This window comes from Salmo trutta, chromosome 19, assembly GCF_901001165.1.
Source record: "Salmo trutta chromosome 19, fSalTru1.1, whole genome shotgun sequence".
Taxonomy (NCBI): domain Eukaryota; kingdom Metazoa; phylum Chordata; class Actinopteri; order Salmoniformes; family Salmonidae; genus Salmo; species Salmo trutta.
This window is the reverse complement of record NC_042975.1, coordinates 53,816,674-53,832,845: the sequence shown is the minus strand read 5'-3', so window position 1 is coordinate 53,832,845 and position 16,172 is coordinate 53,816,674. Positions and strand designations below refer to the sequence as shown.

The following is a 16,172-nucleotide window of genomic DNA, read 5'->3' as shown; positions in this document are numbered from 1 at the left end:
GGATGGTGTATCAGTACACCCATTCACTCCAAAGATTAATGCGTCCTTCCTAACTATGTTGTCGGAAAGAAAGGAGAAAGGAAAGAAAGGAAACAGCCAGAAGACTGGCCACCCCTCATAGCCTGGTTCCTCTCTAGGTTTCTTCCTAGGTTTTTGGCCTTTCTAGGGAGTTTTTCCTAGGGAGTTTTTCCTAGCCACCGTGCCTCTTTCACATGCATTGCTTGCTGTTTGGGGTTTTAGGCTGGGTTTCTGTACAGCACTTTGAGATTTCAGCTGATATACGAAGGGCTATATAAATACAATTTGATTTGATTTGATTTGAAACTGCTCAGGGATTTCACCATGAGGCCAATGGGGACTTTAAACCAGTTACAGAGTTTAATGGCAGTGATAGGAGAAAACTGAGGTTGGATCAACACCATTGTAGTTACTCCACAATACTAACCTAATTGACAGACTGAAAAGAAGGAAGCTTGTACAAAATAAAAATAAATAAAAACATGTATCCTGTTTGCAACAAGGCACAAAAGTAATACTGCCAAAAAATGTGGCAAAGCAATGCACTTTTTGTCCTGAATACAAAGTGTTGTGCTTGGGGAAAATCTAGTACAACACATTACTGAGTACCACTCTCCATACTTTCAGCATAGTGGTGGCTGCATGATGTTATGGGTATGATTGTAATCGTTAAGGACTGAGGTGTTTTTCAGGATTTAAAAAAAACGGAATTGAGCTAAGCACAGTCAAAGCCCTAGAGGAAAACTTGGTTCAGTCTGCTTTCCACCAGACACTGGGAGATGAATTTAACTTTCAGGAGGACAATAACCTAAAACACAAGGGAAAATCTACACTGTATTTGCTTACCAAGAAGAAAGTGAGTGGCTGAGTTAGAGTTTTGACTTAAATCTGCTTGAAAATCTATGGCAAGACTTGAAAATGGTTGTCTAGCAATTATCAAGAACCAATTTGACAGAGCTCGAAGAATTTTGAAAATAATTTAACAACAACCAATTTGACAGAGCATGCAGAATGTTTAAAAGAATAAAGGCCAAATGTTGCACAATCCAAGTGTGGAAAGCTCTTAGAGCCTTCCCAGAAAAACTCACAGCTGTTATCGCTGCCAAAGGTGATTCTATTTTATTTTTTTATTTTTTATTTATTTCACCTTTATTTAACCAGGTAGGCAAGTTGAGAACAAGTTCTCATTTACAATTGCGACCTGGCCAAGATAAAGCAAAGCAGTTCGACACATACAATACAGAGTTACACATGGAGTAAAATAAACATACAGTCAATAATACAGTAGAAAAATAAGTCTATAAACAATGTGAGCAAATGTGGTGAGATAAGGGAGGTAAAGGCAAAAAGGCCATGGTGGCAAAGTAAATACAATATACGTGGGTGAAAAAACTATTTGATCCCCTGCTGATTTTGTATGTTTGCCCACTGATAAAGAAAAGATCAGTCTATAATTTTAATGATAGGTTTATTTGAACAGTGAGAGACAGAATAACAACCAAAATATCCAGAAAAACACATGTCAAAAATTTTATAAATTGATTTGCATCTTAATGAAGGAAATAAGAATTTCCCTCTCAATCAGAAAGATTTCTGGCTCCCAGGTGTATTTTATACAAGTAACGAGCTGAGATTAGGAGCACACTCTTAAAGGGAGTGCTCCTAACCGCAGCTTATTACCTGTAAAAAAGACACATGTCCACAGAAGCAATCAATCAATCAGATTCCAAACTCTCCACCATGGCCAAGACCAAAGTGCTCTCCAAGGTTGTCAGGGACAAGATTGTAGACCTACACAAGGCTGGAATGGGTTACAAGACCATCGCCAAGCAGCTTGGTGAGAAGGTGACAACATTTGGTGCGATTATTTGCAAATGGAAGAAACACAAAATAACTGTCAATATCTCTCGGCCTGGGGCTCCATGCAAGATCTCACCTCGTGGGGTTGCAATAATCATGAGAACGGTGAGGAATCAGCCCAGAACTACACGGGAGGATCTTGTCAATGATCTCAAGGCAGCTGGGACCATTGTCACCAAGAAAACAATTGGTAACACACTACGCTGTGAAGGACTGAAATCCTGCAGTGCCCGCAAGGTCCCCCTGCTCAAGAATACATATACATGCCCGTCTGAAGTTTGCCAATGAACATCTAAATGATTCAGAGGACAACTGGTGAATGTAGCTGTCACGTTCATCGTAAGGATGGGACCAAGGCGCAGCGGGAATGTGTAAACTCATCTTATTTATTGAGAAGAAAACGAAACAAAACACTTGAATCAAAACAACGACGAAGAAACAGTCCTGTGAGGTACACAGCTACACATGGAACAACTACCCACAAAAACCAATGAAAAAACAGGAACAGCTGCCTCCAATTGAAGGTCAACCCAATAAACTAAACATAGAAATAGAAAAACTAGAATGAACATAGAAATATACTGACATAGAACATTAACCAAAAATCCCCGAAACACATAAAACAAACACCCCCCGCCACGCCCTGACCAAACTACAATAACAAACAACCCCTTTTACTGGTCAGGACGTGACAGTACCCCCCCCAAAGGTGCAGACCCCGGATGCACCTCAAACAAAAAACACAAGAATAAACCCCAAAACAATAATAATCCCAAACTAAAGGGAGGGAAGGGAGGGTGGCCACTGTCACCGAAGGTTCTTGTGCTATACCACCCCTCCCCAATCCTCCTACTATGCAGGTGGCTCAGGCTCCGGCCTTAGTCCCCAACCTAACCTGTCCACCCCCGCTGAAGGCTCAGGGCTAAGGCGCGTCGCTGGAGACCTTGGGCTGGAGGGCGACTCTGGGAGCTCCGGACTGGAGGGCGACTCTGGCTGCGCCGGTTCCGGACTGTCGGGCGACTCTGGCTGCGCCGGTTCCGGACTGTCGGGCGACTCTGGCTGCGCCGGTTCCGGACTGTCGGGCGACTCTGGCTGCGCCGGTTCCGGACTGTCGGGCGACTCTGGCTACGCCGGTTCCGGACTGTGGGCCGTCTCTGCAGCCTCCGGACTGTGGGCCGTCTCTGCAGCCTCCGGACTGTGGGCCGTCTCTGCAGCCTCCGGACTGTGGGCCGTCTCTGCAGCCTCCGGACTGTGGGCCGTCTCTGCAGCCTCCGGACTGTGGGCCGTCTCTGCAGCCTCCGGACTGTTGGCCGTCTCTGCAGCCTCCGGACTGTGGGCCGTCTCTGCAGCCTCCGGACGGTGGGCCGTCTCTGACGGTTCCGGACTGTGGGCCGTCTCTGTCGGTTCCGGACTGTGGGCCGTCTTTGCAGGCTCCAGACTGTAGGACGTCGCCGGAAGCTCTGGATGGGGAACTGTCTCCGGAAGCTCTGGACGGGGAACTGTCTCCAGAAGCTCTGGACTGGACAGGCGCACTACAGGCCTGGTGCGTGGGGCTGGTACTGGAGGGACCAGACTGGATACACGCACCTCAAGGCTAGTGCGAGGAGCAGGAACAGGACGTACTGGACTGGGCTGACGCACTGGAGGCCTGGTGCGTGGTGCTGACTTTGGAGGCGCCAGACTAGAGACACGCACCTCAGGGCTAGTGCGAGGAGCAGGAACTGGATACACCGGGCCATGAACAAGCACTAGAGGTCTGGAGCGCACAGCCTGCACCACCCGTCCTGGCTGGCACCGGGCGAACTGGGCTGTGCAGAGGCCTGATGGCTGCCGTGCGTAGAGCAGGCGTAGGGTAGCCTGGGCCTAGGAGATGTACTGGTGGCCAGATGTACTGCGCAGGCATACTCCTACCTGGCTGGATGCCCACTCTAGCACGGCACGGCACGTTCGTCATAAGGATGGGACCAAGGCGCAGCGGGAATGTGTAAACTCATCTTATTATTTATTGAGAAGAAAACAAAACAAAACACTTCAATCAAAACAACGACGAAGAAACAGTCCTGTGAGGCACACAGCTACACATGGAACAACTACCCACAGAAACCCATGAAAGTACACCCCTACTAAATAGGACCTTCAATTAGAGGCAACGAGGAACAGCTGCCTCCAATTGAAGGTCAACCCAATAAACTAAACATAGAAATAGAAAAACTAGAACGAACATATAAATATACTAACATAGAACATTAACCAAAAAAACCCGAAACACATAAAACAAACACCCCCCTGCCACGCCCTGACCAAACTACAATAACAAACAACCCCTTTTACTGGTCAGGACGTGACAATAGCAAGTAAAACACTGGAATGGTAGATGTGTAGTAGAAGAAAGTGCAAAGTATAAATAGAAATAATGGGGTGCAAAGGAGCAAAATAAATAAATAAATAAATAGATTAGGGGAGATAAGTGTTTCCAGTTTCAGAGATTTTTGTAGTTCGTTCCAGTCATTGGCAGCAGAGAACTGGAAGGAGAGACGGCCAAAGGAGGAATTGGCTTTGGGGGTGACCAGAGAGATATACCTGCTGGAGCGCGTGCTACAGGTGGGTGCTGCTATGGTGACCAGTGAGCGGAGATAAGGGGGGACTTTACCTAGCAGGGTCTTGTAGATGACCTGGAGACAGTGGGTTTGGCGACGAGTATGAAGCGAGGGCCAGCCAACGAGAGCGTACAGGTCGCAGTGGTGGGTAGTATATGGGGCTTTGGTGACAAAACGGATGGCACTGTGATAGACTGCATCCAGTTTATTGAGTAGGGTATTGGAGGCTATTTTGTAAATGACATCGCCGAAGTCGAGGATCGGTAGGATGGTCAGTTTTACAAGGGTATGTTTGGCACCATGAGTAAAGGATGCTTTGTTGCAAAATAGGAAGCCAATTCTAGATTTAACTTTGGATTTGATGTGAGTCTGGAAGGAGAGTTTACAGTCTAACCAGACACCTACGTATTTGTAGTTGTCCACAACCGATCGCTGCCTGCACGTATTTGTAGTTGTCCACAAGTCAGAACCGTCCAGAGTAGTGATGCTGGACAGGCGGGCAAGTGCAGGCAGCGATCGGTTGAAGAGCATGCATTTAGTTTTACTTGTATTTAAGAGCAGTTGGAGGCCACGGAAGAGAGTTGTATGGCATTGAAGCTCGTCTGGAGGGTTGTTAACACAGTGTCCAAACAAGGGCCAGAAGTATACAGAATGATGTCGTCTGCGTAGAGGTGGATCAGAGACTCACCAGCAGCAAGAGCGACATCATTGATGTATACAGAGAAAAGAGTTGGCCCAAGAATTGAACCTTGTGGCACCCCCATAGAGACTACCAGAGGTCCGGACAACAGGCCCTCCAATTTGACACACTGGACTCTATCAGAGAAGTAGTTGGTGAACCAGGCGAGGCAATCATTTGAGAAACCAAGGCTATTGAGTCTGCCGATGAGGATGTGGTGATTGACAGAGTCAAAAGCTTTGGCCAGGTCAATGAATACGGCAGCACAGTATTGTTTCTTATCGATGGCGGTTACGATATCGTTTAGGACCTTGAGCGTGGCTGAGGTGCACCCATGACCAGCTCTGAAACCAGATTGCATAGCGGAGAAGGTGCGGTGGGATTCGAAATGGTCGGTTTGTTGACTTGGCTTTCGAAGACCTTAGAAAGGCAGGGTAGGATAGATATAGGTCTGTAGCAGTTTGGGTCAAGAGTGTCCCCTCCTTTGAAGAGGGGGATGACAGCAGCTGCTTTCCAATCTTTTGGAATCTCAGACGACACGAAAGAGAGGTTGAACAGGCTAGTAATAGGGGTTGCAACAATTTCGGCAGATAATTTTAGAAAGAAAGGGTCCAGATTGTCTAGCCCGGCTGATTTGTAGGGGTCCAGATTTTGCAGCTCTTTCAGAACATCAGCTGAATGGATTTGGGAGAAGGAGAAATGGGGAAGGCTTGGGCGAGTAGCTGTGGGGGGTGCAGTGCTGTTGACTGCGGTATGGGTAGCCAGGTGGAAAGCATGGCCAGCTGTAGAAAAATGCTTATTGAAATTCTCAATTATAGTGGGTTTATCGGTGGTGATAGAGTTTCCTATCCTCAGTGCAATGGGCAGCTGGGAGGAGGTGTTCTTATTCTCCATGAACTTTACAGTGTCCCAGAACTTTTTTGAGTTTGTGTTGCAGGAAGCAAATTTCTGCTTGAAAAAGCTAGCCTTGGCTTTTCTAACTACCTGTGTATATTGGTTTCCAACTTCCCTGAAAAGTTGCATATCACGGGGGCTGTTCGGTGCTAATGCAGAACGCCACAGGATGTTTTTGTGTTGGTTAAAGGCAGTCAGGTCTGGGAGAGAACCAAGGGCTATATCTGTTCCTGGTTCAAAATTTCTTGAATGGGGCATGCTTATTTAAGATGGAGAGGAAGGCATTTAAAAAAAATAACCAGGCATCCTCTACTGACGGGATGAGGTCAATATTCTTCCAGGATACCCGGGCCAGGTCGATTAGAAAGGCTTGCTCGCTGAAATGTTTCAAGGAGTGTTTGACAGTGATGAGTGGAGATCATTTGACCGCTGACCCATTACGGATGTAGGCAATGAGGCAGTTATCGCTGAGATCTTGGTTGAAAACAGCAAAGGTGTATTTAGAGTGCAAGTTGGTTAGGATGATATCTATGAGGGTGCCCGTGTTTACGGCTTTGGGGTGGTACCTGGTGAGTTCATTAATAATTTGTGTGAGATTGAGGGCATCGAGCTTGGATTGTAGGATGGCTGGGGTGTTAAGCATGTCCCAGTTTAGGTCACCTAGCAGCACGAGCTCTGAAGATAGATGGGGGGCAATCAGTTCACATATGGTGTCCAGAGCACAGCTGGGGGCCGAGGTTGGTCTATAGCAGGCGGCTCAGGGGGTTGAATAAATATCTAATCAAAATACATATATATTTTTTTTACAAATGTAAGAATTTTTATTCCACTTTAACATGTGTAACCTTTATTTACCTAGGCAAGTCAGTTAAGAGCAAATTCTTATTTACAATGACGGCCTACTGGGGAACAGTTCAGGGGCAAAATGACAGATTTTTACCTCGTTAGATCAGGGATTTGATCTAGCAACCTTTTGGTTACTGGCCCAACGCTCTAACCACTAGGCTAGCTGCCTTCAACATTACAGAGTATGTTATGTAGATCGTTGATCATAAATGACAATTAAATACATTTTAATCCCACTTCGTAACACAACAAAATATTGAAAAAGTCAAGTGGTGTGAATACACTCTGAATGCATATTGGGAATAGGGTGCATTTTGAGACGCACATTAGGCAGCACAGTATTTAAATTATTGACATGTTACAGGTCAGAGAAAAAAGTGATGTGTTCCCATGTCACTGACCTTGCCCAGGAAGTGCTTCCTGTAGGCGCGTGCTGCGTCGTTACTCTCCAGCCGGTACCCATAACCCACTTGGGCAGCGTCCCCCTCTTCCCCTTCTCCTCCCCCTCCGCCATCCCCCCTGTCACACAGGCTGGGGTACTGAGAAGGGGGTGTGGGGACGAGGGTGTCAGGGTCCTCGATCCAGTATCCCCCAAACTCTGGCAGGATCACCTGGGGGTACGGACCACCCCTCTCCAGCACCTGGGGAGAGACAAATAACAGAGTAAGAACCATCATCTGTGTGTGTGTGTGTGTGTGTGTGTGTGTGTGTGTGTGTGTGTGTGTGTGTGTGTGTGTGTGTGTGTGTGTGTGTGTGTGTGTGTGTGTGTGTGTGTGTGTCTGTCAGTATGTCTGCATGTTATCAGTTTGCTGATGTACCTCCTCTATCCTGGGGTATGGGATGTAGTCATCCTGTAAGAGAGAGTGGAATCAGGTTCGGCTGTACATACAACACACACACACACAGTAGTCTGTACAAAGATTTGAAAAGCAGCTAACACAAAGGACAAGATGAGCTCGACACAAAATAAATATGACCATGAGGTGTTTTTTGTCTTTCTCTTGTAACAATGTAGAATGAATAAATTAGTGCTTTATGTTTTTACACCACAAAGACAAGCAAACTCACATGCATTACTGTCTGAACTAAAAGCTCAAATAAACTTTACTTGACTTTTCAAATCATTGGTGAATGGGATAAGGACCGTCTAAATGAATGAATGACAACAGAGAATATGAGTTTGTAAATAAAGAGGTATGAAAGTCATTCATAGTCAATTTCCACTATATACAGTACATTCAGTGAACGGATGGATATGAGGACAGACAGACAGACAGACAGACAGACAGACAGACAGACAGACAGACAGACAGACAGACAGACAGACAGACAGACAGACAGACAGACAGACAGACAGGTAGGCTGTCCACACCTTCAGTCTCTGAGGACCAGCCACTGTTTTTTCTGCTACCTCTGGTACCTGCTTAGGGGAGTTAGGGGTTATACGTGCCATGTATGGGGTAGATGTTAGAAGTCAGGGTCAGAAGGTTGGGGGGTTGGGTAGGTCGGTATGGTGTGATTTGGAGGCAAGGGGTTAGGATGTAAGGGATAGAGGTTTAGGGAAAGGATGTTGGATATTTATGAGGGTGAGATGTTTGGAGTTGTGATTTATGAGAATAAGGATTGTAGGCGTTAGAAAGCACAAATAAGATAATATTAAAAGCATAGTAGTAAGAGTGTAGAGTGAATGGTTCTGAAACCTTGTTGCTATATATAATGACTGACAATGCATTCTGGGAAGTGTCAAAGGTCATGAACCCCCTGATGACCTCTTGGTAACCTTTGACCTGTGACCTTATTATCAGTTCTGTTGTCACCTGGAGGATTCTGGGTTATTAATCAGACAGACACAGACGGCAGGAGTTTCATGCTTACCTCCATCTTCTCCATCATGTCGAAGAAATGGGCAGACTGGAGAGAGAGAGAGAGAGAGAGAGAGAGAGAGAGAGAGAGAGAGAGAGAGAGAGAGAGAGAGAGAGAGAGAGAGAGAGAGAGAGAGAAAGAAGTGAGATTCTTTCTCACTCTTTTAAAGTCATTTTTTGGGCCATTTCTCTGACATCGCTTCTTATCACATCACTTCCTGGTCCTGACTGAACTGCAGCGGAGAGGAAGAGGCAGAGTGAGAAGTTCTACTCATTCCAAAATCTGTCCAAGTGAAAATAACTTGGCATACTGCCAAGTGAGGAGTTTTTGTATGGGGGTCAATGAGAGAGCGTTGAATTTAGTCAAGATAAAAATGTATTGTTATTTTGATACATGAGGCTTATTTGATCGAGTAGAAGTTTGTTAATGCTTAGGTTGTTACGAGTGTACTGATATAAATGTGATGCAAGTGACATCCCAGCAACTTTGAGAAAAAACACTTTATATCGGAGTTGTCCCTGTTTAAATTCGAGATGATCTATGCATATTCATGAGGGTAGCATAGCATCTCACTCTCCATTTAATACGTCAATACCCCTCCTAGAATATTCAAAAATGTATTAAAATAACGAGATGTATCCACCAATCCAAAGAGAGGAATAGGTGGGAGCTTGATAGCCCGCCGTTCCACGTTGTGGTCAACGAATCCAATTGTTAGGGTGGAGACACAAGCGTCTCGTCATTATATCCAGTATCTCTGGCTGCAGAAGCAGCAGAGACACATCACTCCCTCCCAGGCCGGACTCGGATGACCCAGCATTTCACTGAAATAGACCCTGACTGTAGACTGTACTCTAACAGCTATTATAAACTGTGTGGTTTGAGCCCTGAATGCTGATTGGCTGAAAGCTGTGGTATATTTAAGCAATAAGGCATGAGGAGCTGTGGTATATGGCCAATATACCACGGCTAAGGGCTGTTCTTACGCATGATGCAACGCGGAGTGCCTGGACACAGCCTGTGGTATATTGGCCATATATCACAAACCCCTGAGGTGCCTTATTGCTATTATAAACTGGTTACCAAAAACAAATTATATTGGTAACCAGTTTATAATAGCAATAAGGCACCTCGAGAGTTTGTGGTATATGGCCAATGTACCACAGTTAATTGCTGTATCCAGTCACGCCGCTTGCGTTGTGCTTAAGAACAGCATTCATATATCCCTACTCAGCTGCATACAATCTGTATATTGTTGAAATGTTCAGCTGAACAACAGCCAACTCCTACATTACACATACTGTAGACATAGTAGGATATGTACTGCAGTAACGTTTGTTTCTATGAATGCATATACCTAGGAGTGTTGATTTCACACACACAGAACCCAACACACATTTACAAGCACTCTCTCACACACAATCATCACATACAGCATACTGTGGCACAAGAAATCAAAGGTCGAGAACGCAATGCCGATAACGGATATACATTTACATAAGTGTACACATTCAAAACGTCATACTACCTGCTGGGGATGGTCCATTGGAAACTGGTTCTCTCTCCTTCTCCATTCTCTATGCCTGTGTGGGTGTGTGTATGTGTGCGTGTGTGTTTCTATGTGCGTGTGTGTGTGTGTGTGCGTGCTTCTATGTGTGTGTGTGTATGTGTGCGTGCATGTGTGTGTGTGCTTGAGTGTGTGTTACCTTCATGGTGGGGGGTGCGGTGCGCGGAGGAGAGGGGGGGCAGTCTGCCAGGGGAACATTAGAGATGGTCAGCAGCTCTCTCTCCTGCTTCCTAAAACAAACAACAGCAACAATAAAACGGTTATCACTCCTACAATACACCTTTAAAACGGTCCTCTCTCTGTCTACCTCGTTCTATCACAAACCCACACAACAATCATTATGTGTACTAAACTTCTCTGTGTGACACAGAAATTAAATATGTCCTAGTTTGACCATTGTTATCATCTGCACAGTGAAAAAAGATAGAAAGGGGAAAGGGAAATTCAAAGAGAGACAGAGAGAGAGCGAGACGGGGGAGAGAGAGAGACGGGGAGAGAGAGAGAGAGAAAGAGAGACAGAGAGAGAGAGACAGCGGGGAGAAAGAGAGACAGAGAGAGAGAGAGATGGGGAGAGAGAGAGAGAAAGAGAGAGAGAGACATGGGGAGAGAGAGAAAGAGAGACAGAGAGAGAGAGACGGGAGGAGAGAGAGAAAAAGAGACAGAGAGCGAGAGAGACAGGGAGAAAGAGAGACAGACGGGGGAGGAGAGAGAGACAGGGGAGAGAAAGAGAGACAGAGAGAGAGAGAGACGGGGAGAGAGAGAGAAAAATAAACTTAGAGAGAGAGATCGGGGAGAAAGAGAGACAGAGAAAGAGAGACAGAGAGAGACGGGGGAGAGAGAGAGAGAGACGGGGGAGGGAGAGAGAGAAAGAGAGACAGAGAGAGAGAGAAAGAAAAAAGAGACGAGAGAGAGAGAGAGAGAGAGACGGGGAGAGAGAGAGAGAAAGAGAGACAGAGAGAGAGAGACAGGGGGGAGAAAGAGAGACGGGGAGGGAGAGAGAGAAAGAGAGAGAGAGAGAGAGAGAGAGAGATGGGGAAAGAGAGAGAAAAAGAGACAAAGAGAGAGAGAGAGACAGGGGAGAGAGAGAGACGGGGGAGAGAGACGGGGAGAGAGAGACGGGGAGAGAGAGAGAGAAAGAGAGACAGAGAGAGAGAGAGAGACGGGGGGAGAAAGAGAGACAGAGAGAGAGAGATCATAGAGAGAGACTCATAACCCCAATCTTTAAGAACGGAGACAAATTTGACCCTAACAATTACAGAGGCATTTGTGTGAACAGTAACCTGGGGAAGGTTTTCTGTAGTATCATCAATGTAAGAGTTCTAAACTTCCTTAATAAGCACAATGTCTTGAGTAAAAGCCAAATTGGATTTATACCAAAACATCGCACAACTGATCATATTTACACCTTACACACCCTGATAGATTAACATGTCAACCAAAATAATACCAAAATATACGCTTGCTTTATCGACTTCCAAAAAGCATTTGATTCTATTTGGCATACAGGACTGTTCTACAAAGTTATTGAAAGTGGTGTAGGGGGTAAAACATATGACATAATTAAATCAATGTATACTGGCAATACGTGCAGCATTAAAATTGGTAAGAAAAGAACAGAATTCTTTAACCAGGGGCGGGGCCTTCGTCAGGGTTGCAATCTGAGCCCTGCACTCTTCAATATTCACATTTACGAATTGGCCACTATTCTAGAAAAATCCTCAGCCCCTGGTGTTAGTCTCCACAATTCAGAAGTTAAATGCCTACTCTTCGCAGATGACCTATGCCTGCGGTCACCCACAGCACATGGCCTACAGCAGAGCCTGGACCTGCTAGAGCAGTACTGCCAGACCTGGGCCCTGGCAGTAAACCCCAAAAATACTAAAATAATGATTTTCCAGAGAAGATCCAGATCTCAGGGAATTAGACCAAAGTTCTCAATTGGTACAAAATATATAGAGTACTGTACACACTATAATTACTTAGGTTTAAAAATAAGCTCAACTGGACACCTTAATGAGGCAGTGAATGAACTGAGAGAGAAAGCACGCAGGGCATTCTACGCCATTAAAAAGCAAATTGAAATTGAAATACCTATTAAAATTTGGCTAAAACTAATTGAATATGTCATTGAACCAATTGCACTTTATGGCAGCGAGGTGTGGGGTCCACTTGCAAAACAAGATTTCATCAAATGGGACAAACACCCCATTGAAACCCTACATGCAGAGTTCTGTAAGATTCTCCTACGTGTCCAGAGGAAAACTACAAACAATGCATGCAGGGCAGAATTAGGCCAATATCCACTAATAATAAAAACTCAAAAAGAGCAATTAAGTTTTGGAAACATCTAAAATAGAGTGACCCCCTCTCATATCATTACCAAGCCCTGCTATGCCAAGAGCTGAGCAAAGAAAAGAGTCCCCTCATCCAGCTGGTCCTGGGGCTGAGTTCACAAACCTCTTCTACTAACACACTGAAGCCTCAGGACCAGAACATCCAATCAATCAGAATAAACCAAATTACAACACAGTCAAAACAAAACTACATTGCTTATTGGGAAACACAAGCACAAACACAAAGCAAAATGCAGTGCTATCTGGCCCTAAATCGACAGTACACTATGGCTAAATATTTGACCATGGTTACTGACCAAAACCTTAGAAAAACCTTGACAAAGTACAGGCTCAGTGAGCACAGCCTTGCCATTGAGAAGGGTAGATACAGGAAAACCTGGCTCCCTGTAGAGGAAAGGCTGTGCAACCACTGCACCACAGCAGAACCTGAGACGGAGCTGCATTTCCTGACAAAATGTCAAAAATATAAAACAATTAGAGAGTGTCATTTCCCCAAATTTGAAACCCTTATTCAAGGTTTCAAAGACCTCTCTGATGAGAGTAGGCTACCCGTCCTGTTTGGGGAGGACGCATAGAGCTGTGTGTTGGCCGTGCACTACATTGCTGCATGCCATAAGTTGAGGGACAGTGTCTGACAGACCAATAAACCTGCACATGTCCTCTACTGTATGCTTATTGTTATTGTTGAATGTATGGTTATTTTGACCCTTGGTTATTGTTGTTACTGTTGTCCCGTTGACAATTTTGATTCTCATTTTTTATTTATTTTTATATTGTAAATATCCAAAATAAGCTTTGGCAATATGTATATTGTTACGTCATGCCAATAAAGCGAATTGAATTGAATTGAATTGAGAGAGACGGGGGGAGAGAGAGAGAGATACAGAGAGAGAGACGGGGGAGAGAGAGACGGGGAGAGAGAGAAAGAGAGACAAAGAGAGAGAGAGACGGGGAGAAAGAGAGACAGAGAAAGAGAGAGAGAGAGACAGGGGAGAAAGAGAGACAGAGAAAGAGAGACAGAGAGAGAGAGAGACGGGGGAGAGAGAGAGAGACGGGGAGAGATGGGGAGAGAGAGAGACGGGGGAGAGAGAGCAAGAGAGACAGAGAGAGAGAGATGTGGAGAGAGAGAGAAAATAGAGACAGAGAGAGAGACAGAAAGAAAGAGAGACAGAGAGAGAAAGACGGGGGAGAGAGACGGGGGAGAGAGAGAGAGAAAGAGACAGAGAGAGAGACGGGGAGAGAGAGACGGGGGAGAGAGAGAAAGAGAGACAGAGAGAGAGAGAGAGACAGGGGGAGAAAGAGAGACAGAGAAAGAGAGAGAGAGAGACGGGGGAGAAAGAGAGACAGAGAAAGAGAGACAGAGAGAGAGAGAGACGGGGAGAGAGAGAGAGAGAGACGGGGAGAGACGGGGAGAGAGAGAGACGGGGGAGAGAGAGACAGGGAGAGAGAGAAAAAGAGACAGCGAGAGAGAGAGATGGGGGATAAAGAGAGACTGAGGAAGAGAGACAGAGATAGAGAGAGAGACAGAGAAATTATCTGTTCTCTATAAATACCAGCCCAATCCCTCATAAGCTCTTTCTCTGTCAATAGACCGCATAGTTTCTTCACTGAACCCACTATTACTAAAGAGACAGCAACACTTAATCTATTATAGACTAACACACACACACACACACACACACACACACACACACACACACACACACACACACACACACACACACACACACACACACACACACACACACACACACACACACACACACACACACACACACACACACACACACACACACACATACAGTGGTGGAACAAGTGCTAAATTGCCATACTTGAATAAAGTACAAAGTTAAAGTAAATGCTATGCATAAATTCCTTATATTAAGCCAACCACACAACACCATTTTCTAGTTTTATTAATTTACGGACAGACAGGGGCACACTGAAACACTCAGATATAATTTACATACACAGATTTTGTGTTTAGTGAGTCAGCCAGATCAGAGGCAGTAGAGATGAGAATGTGTTATGTTGATAGGTTGCCTGAACTGGACCATATTGCTGTCCTGCCTGAGCATTCGAAATGTAACGATTACTTTTGGGTGTTATGGAAAACATTTTCTTTATGAATTTAGTGAAGTAAAAGTAAAGTAAAGTACAGATACCCACAAAAGCAACTTAAGTAGGACTTCACAGTATTTTATACCACTACACACATGCACACACACTTGCATCGCACACACAAACACACATGCACACTTCCACATACATGCAGACATGCACAAGTGTAAGACATGTGCAAGAGATACTGGCATGCATACACACACACTTCTGTCTTACTGCTATAACATACTCTTTCATTCTGCACTCAATCTATGCTATCCATTCACACCATCTATGCCATAGTTCCAACAGACACACTGACAACCTAATTCAACTACACTATCAACATAGTTCAAATACAGTAGACACTAAACACTTTCTTACTAATAAAATCATTGTCAAACACAAAACACACACATGCTTCCACAGATCACAACTCATCACAAGCACACACACACACACACACACACACACACACACACACACACACACACACACACACACACACACACACACACACACACGCATCCTCAAACACCACCTTCATGAAAAGAAGAGTTGAGTTTACCCACCACTCGTCCTCCTTCTCCCCCTCTCTCTCCCCCTCTCTGTGTTGTCTGGAGCGGTAGAGCGGTCCGATCAGCGCCACCACAGAACGCACCCCTGCTCTCTTTGATCCCACTCTGGTGCCCCCCTCCCACATGATGAGGTCCCGCTTACCCCTGTTAATGCGGTTACAATCAGTGCCAAGCTGGTGGTCCAGTTACTTTATTACTATGGTAACAGCAGACAGAACGGTTACGGTGCCAGTGGTCAAGTCATCATTACAATATGTTACGAGATGGTCCCGTTAACCCAGTTACTACGGCAACAGTACAGCACCCTTGAGCCGGTGGTCCAGTCACTCTGGTTAGTAGCATAACTAACGACACAGGGTCTTCTGCTGTTCTAGACTACAGCCTCCTGAGACTAACACGGCAGATAGCACTGTAGACTGACACAGACAACCTTTCTCTACCTCTTGCTGTCGCTCCCTCCTTCTGCCTCTCTCTTATTCCCTCTCTCTCAGTCTCCCTCTCACTAGTTGTCTAACAGACACACGTGGTCTCTCTAAACTTCACTATCACTGTCTCTCCCTCTGTCTACAATAACAGATACACACAGTCTCTCTAAACTTCACTGTCAACTTACCTGCTCTTCTCCTCTCTCTGTCTCCCTCTTTCTCTAGACAATTTGTTGTGGTTGTTAGATACTACCTGCTCTTCTCCTCTCTATCTCTTTTTCTCTTTCTCTAGGTGATTTTTTGTGGTTGTTGTTCCTCTCTCATTACCCACTCTCTCTCACGCTCCATCCCTCGTTTTCTCTCTCTTTTTCCCTCCATCATTTCTCTG

The 16,172-nt window shown here is 45.3% G+C and overlaps 1 protein-coding gene across 3 annotated transcripts in view; it reads right to left on the bottom strand.

Moving 5' to 3' along the window:
* rap1gap2b (RAP1 GTPase activating protein 2b) overlaps positions 1 to 16,172 on the bottom strand; it is a 93,749-nt gene that overhangs the window by 37,689 nt on the left and 39,888 nt on the right. Inside the window, exons 3-7 of one of the 3 annotated variants that reach the window (XM_029701745.1) lie at positions 10,464 to 10,554; positions 8,770 to 8,805; positions 8,267 to 8,317; positions 7,713 to 7,745; positions 7,296 to 7,535 (exon numbers count right to left, since the gene is read on the bottom strand). In XM_029701745.1, the coding sequence (XP_029557605.1) occupies positions 7,296 to 7,535; positions 7,713 to 7,745; positions 8,267 to 8,317; positions 8,770 to 8,805; positions 10,464 to 10,554 (451 nt within the window). The remainder of the gene's footprint in view (positions 1 to 7,295; positions 7,536 to 7,712; positions 7,746 to 8,266; positions 8,318 to 8,769; positions 8,806 to 10,463; positions 10,555 to 16,172) is intronic. The other 2 variants (XM_029701746.1, XM_029701748.1) reach the window with 2 other exon arrangements.